The sequence below is a fragment of the Poecilia reticulata genome, linkage group LG10, assembly GCF_000633615.1.
Source record: "Poecilia reticulata strain Guanapo linkage group LG10, Guppy_female_1.0+MT, whole genome shotgun sequence".
Taxonomy (NCBI): domain Eukaryota; kingdom Metazoa; phylum Chordata; class Actinopteri; order Cyprinodontiformes; family Poeciliidae; genus Poecilia; species Poecilia reticulata.
Genome location: NC_024340.1, coordinates 22,841,728 through 22,846,679, shown reverse-complemented (window position 1 = coordinate 22,846,679; position 4,952 = coordinate 22,841,728). Strand labels below are relative to the sequence as shown.

At 37.4% G+C, this 4,952-nt stretch overlaps 1 protein-coding gene across 2 annotated transcripts in view; it reads left to right on the top strand.

Annotated features, from left to right (window-relative positions):
- The window catches only part of klhl4 (kelch-like family member 4), a 32,810-nt gene extending 29,319 nt beyond the window's left edge, over window positions 1–3,491 (top strand). For both annotated transcript variants that reach the window (XM_008420357.2, XM_008420356.2), the window contains exons 9-11: window positions 123–335; window positions 716–887; window positions 2,251–3,491. In XM_008420357.2, coding sequence (XP_008418579.1) covers window positions 123–335; window positions 716–887; window positions 2,251–2,313 — 448 coding nt within the window. In that variant the 3' untranslated portion in view covers window positions 2,314–3,491. The remainder of the gene's footprint in view (window positions 1–122; window positions 336–715; window positions 888–2,250) is intronic.
- The last annotated feature ends 1,461 nt before the right edge of the window (window positions 3,492–4,952 follow it).

Below are 4,952 nucleotides of genomic sequence, written 5' to 3'. Positions count from 1 at the left end.
TATATCCTGTATTTCTGAATTTCTATCAACCTCTCTTGAATTTTTAACTAATCCAAGTTTATTTTATTGCACTTTGCAGAACAATATGTCAGCAATATAATCTTTTCCCTTTTCTTCCTCAGGCTGTTTGCAGTCGGTGGGCGAGATGGCAGCTCGTGCTTGAGGTCGATGGAGTGTTTCGATCCACACACCAACAAGTGGAGCATGTGTGCACCAATGTCCAAGAGGAGAGGAGGTGTGGGCGTAGCCACTTACAACAACTTCCTGTATGCTGTGGGTGGACACGATGCCCCCGCTTCCAACCACTGTTCCAGACTCTCTGACTGTGTTGAGAGGTCAGTGAATGCTCCACAAACACAATGCTGTTGTTTTACCACTATTCCTATCTCATCAACAGAGTGGAAAGTGGCTCCTGATCCCCCACCCTGTTCCTGCATATTTTTATACACATGGTTGTACTTTAATGACATGTTTACTCAACAATGTGGAGATCGGGTTGCACTTATGGTTGAATTTCATGGAGTCTGGCACCCTCTGGTGGTGACAAGGCTTTACTACCGTTTTCATTCTTTTTTGTCTGTACTGACAGTATGCCACAGTCTCCTCAAGCATCTGGCTTGTCATTTATGTGGAGAAACGTTTTTCAGAGATGTAAAATTTAAGTGCAGATGAGTCAGACCACTCAGTTGATCTTAACAACATTTTCCAATTACAGATATGATCCAAAGACGGACACGTGGACCACCGTGTCCTCTCTCAGCGTTCCCCGGGACGCAGTGGGAGTTTGCTTGTTGGGCGACAGGCTCTATGCAGTTGGTGGATATGACGGCCAGTCATATCTCAAAACTGTCGAGTCCTACGATGCGCAAAACAATGAGTGGACTGAGGTAATCACAAGTTTTCATCATATATTATTGTCGTTAATGCAATACTTTTTCACATCCATTATATTTTTTTATAAAATAGCATGTGAGATGATTATTCTGATTTGCTCCTAATTTGTTCCCAAAGGATTAGTTAGTTATAGTTATTTCAAGTTTTTGTGTGTCTATATTTGTTGCACTTTGAGTGTGAATTTTCTTAAATTTTCATAAGTCAGCCTATTTCACTGCTCCTCAAACTCTGAAGTGGATGTGAGGGACCATTTAAAGATTCAGACTTTATGCTGGAAGTGTATAGCTTTAATAAAGTTGCTCCTTTCATAAAAATCTGCTGTATCAAATCCTGTATTTATTATATGCCCCCCCCCCACCGGGTAGAGGATCACGATGGCTGCACGCAACTGCTGTGCAGCAGAGTTGTAAATGTGTCCCTTGTCCAACACGCTTGAAATCAAAACTGCCTCACTAGCACGCAGTCAAATGCTACAGAGCTCTGTTAATGAGCTAATGTTACAGCTCAAGTAGAGAGAAAACTTTCTTTTAACACTGGCCATGGCTGTGTAAAAACAAACATCAAACAAAAGGATATAAATGAATGCTTTCTAGAAAAATTTTGGTGACAATAAGTGTTTATCAATTTCGATACTGTAGGTATACAAATATTTGAGACATTTATGGTGGATTTTTTTGTATTTTTTTTATTTTAAATAGCTACACGTATATGTAGTTACTTTATTTAAATGTGAATACACAAAAAAGAAATAACTACACATATTCTTTAAATTATATGTAGCATGTCATAGCATTTATGGTGTATGTTTTTGTATTTTTTATTTTAAATAGCTATACTTTTATACATATATATAGTTATTTTATTTAAAAGTGAATATACAAAAAAAAAGAAATACTACACATATTCTTTAGATTTTGATTAGTTTATCAGTTTCATAGTGCATCAGTATTGATATTTTTGAAAAACATTTTTGTGAAAACATTTAGTTCACAGTTACATTTTTAAAGTATTAAATTCTCTGACTCATATATATCTTATAAAAAGGTTAAAGGAAAACATCACAAAGATTATATGTCATCTACTGAGACATTTAAGTGACTCAGCTGGAATACTGTGTTCTGCAAGAATCACGCAAGCTTAAGGCTTTCATTAAAATCCTTCAGCAACAGAAATCTGATGTAGGTACTGGGCCCCATGAATATTTTATTACTGATTTTTTTTTTCTTATTCACTGTTTTTTTTTCAGTCTTGGCAACCAAGTCTTCATCTGTGCATCAAATGAAGCATTTTTTTTTTGTTTTTAAAGAGGCGCTCATGAAGCGCTGCATGCATGTTAACCTCTCTGTCTCCCTGTAGGAGGTCCCTCTTAACATCGGAAGGGCAGGCGCCTGCGTGGTGGTGGTGGTGAAACTGCCGTGAGAGTCTCATCTCAACAGCAACACAGAGGGCCTAAATGAACGAGCGGCAAAGTGGAGTGAACAAACAAAGCAGCAGATTGAGGACACATCCTTCGAGGGATGAATTATCACATTTTCTTCTTTAACTTGGACATCCAGATCTTTCATTGGGAAATGCAGGCAAAGCCTTGCCCAAAAACCATTGTTTCTGTCATTAGTTGATTTGTCTGCCCAGTGGGTAGGACTGGAAAGACTGGAATGCACTGCACATTCCCCACATTCTCAAACGATTAAGAACTTGGCCGAAAACATTGCGGATCGGCGCCAGGGATTTGCTGTGCTGCGTTCTAAAACCTAACTTGAATGTCCTCGGAATTTTACGTAACATTTACACTCTAAATGAATGAATTCTGTTAGTTTACAATTACACAAAAGCATTTCCTATCAGTGCCATCTCAAACAGTATATTTTTTTGGGTTTATATGTCCCTTTATAGATACTACAACAACAATTCTTATTCTTGTAAATATAAACCAGCGTTTCTTTTTTGTTTTTTTTTAACAAGGGTGGTCTGAAGTGATTGTTACTCTTTGGCAATGAAGACCACTGTGATTAAAACTGCAAGTAAAGAGTTTATGATACAGGAATGAAACACACTTATTTGCACCAGTAGCAACAGAACACCAAAGTCATTCACTTCTTTTAGATGTCTTTTTGTGCATTAAATTAAGGTTTGCAAATCTGTGAATCAAAGAAAATATATCATATTGATATTCCATGTGTCTGTACAGATTTCCGTTGATGTTCTGAAGCTGCTTTTGTATTTGTAGACTCATACCCCAACCAATGCTGTCTTTAATGATTGTTCATTTAGTTTAGCTATAACACCTTCAGAACTTTTTGTTTTTACATTTGCAGTTGGATGTCTTGCTAGTAAAAATGTACATTGTTAGCGTGTTCACCACTACAAAAAAAAACAACAAAAACAAAAAACAGTCTAACTATAATTATAATGGATTTTGGGGGGCCAAATACTATTCTTTGTTTTTAGTATAATTTTACAGCATGCAAGCCAATAAAAATAACTTTGGTTTTCTTTGCATGATTTAAATGTGTGGCCTCATAAAAGGCAGATTTTTCTTTTACTTCTTTGTTCTGGTCCTCATAAAAAATCTGATTCCATAACTAAACAGACTTTGACATCTGCATTAATCTCAGTTTTGTTCTCGCTGCAATACAGTCTTCTTAAATCAAACACGCATGTTTAGAGATGTTGCTCTGTTCTACTCGTCCATTGGCAGAAAACTGTTTCTCCTTGGCTTTTTTTTTTTTTTTTTTTACTGTTTGCCTTCTAAGTAGTCGTTCCTCTCCAACTTCCCTCAGCTTGTTTGGTGAGATTTTGATTGTTTTTGTTGACAAAATAACGGATTATCTGTCCACACATAAAGGTTTTAGCCATAAATCTGCTTGGTGTCTCGGAAACGCATAATACCTGACACATGTCAGAGACAAAGCACTTCTGCATCCACCATATCACAGACGCAAGGAAAAATATTCCCTTATATGCCTCTAATTCTGTTTGTGTGCAGATTTCTATTCGGAAAAGTTCCAATCAATTTCCTGCTTTGGCGTTTTTCAGTTACATTTAAGTCCAAAATGTTTCAAATTCAGAAACAAGTTTCGGTTAAGAAGGAATGTGGCACTACTCAAAAATGATTAGAAAAACATGTAAAAAGCTTGAAATAAAATGAGAATATTTATGAAAGTGTTATATTTTCAATTTAGTAAAAAAAAATGGCTGTTCAAAATTATGTAATATGTCCATACAGTCAATGGAAAATTCTTTTTCAGCATTACAGCCAGACCCTTCTTATGAATGCTGACCAGATTTTTGCATGTTTGATTTTTGACTCTTTGAAACTGAAAAGTCTATTTGCCACCATGCCAATTTTTATCCTCCACCAAGTCCCTAATAGGTTCAGCCTGGGACTTTGAACTTACTTTCAGCCAGAATCAACATGATGATGGTGAAATTCCATCCATCCATCATCCATCCATCCATCCATCCATCCATCCATCCATCCATCCATCCATCCATCCATCCATCCATCCATCCATCCATCCATCCATCCATCCATCCATCCATCCATCCATCCATCCATCCATCCATCCATCCATCCATCCATCCATCCATCCATCCATCCATCCATCCATCCATCCATCCATCCATCCATCCATCTTCTTCACACCCTTGTCCCTTAGTGGGATCAGGAGGGTTGCTAGTGCCTATCCAGCTACTGTTCCAGGCGAGAGGCGGGGTCACCCTGGACAGGTCGCCAGTCTGTCGCAGGCTGAAATTCTTTAAACCCATATCTGTCAGGGGAAAAAGTAATCAGGCTTAACTGTACATATTCATTTCAATGTTTGAATAAAAGTGAAATCGTCAGAGTGGTGAAAGACAGTCCGACTCATTTCCAGTAGTTTTAGCAAAAGACCCAACACCCACCCTAACTAAAATACCTATTTCCATGAGATATAATGCATATATAAAACACATAGTCCTTCGCATAAAACTGTTGTAAAAACAGCATCCTGTTCTGTTAATTTCAGCTGAAAACAGTGACAACTGTATCTTGAGAAAGCGTAGACATTAAATAAACA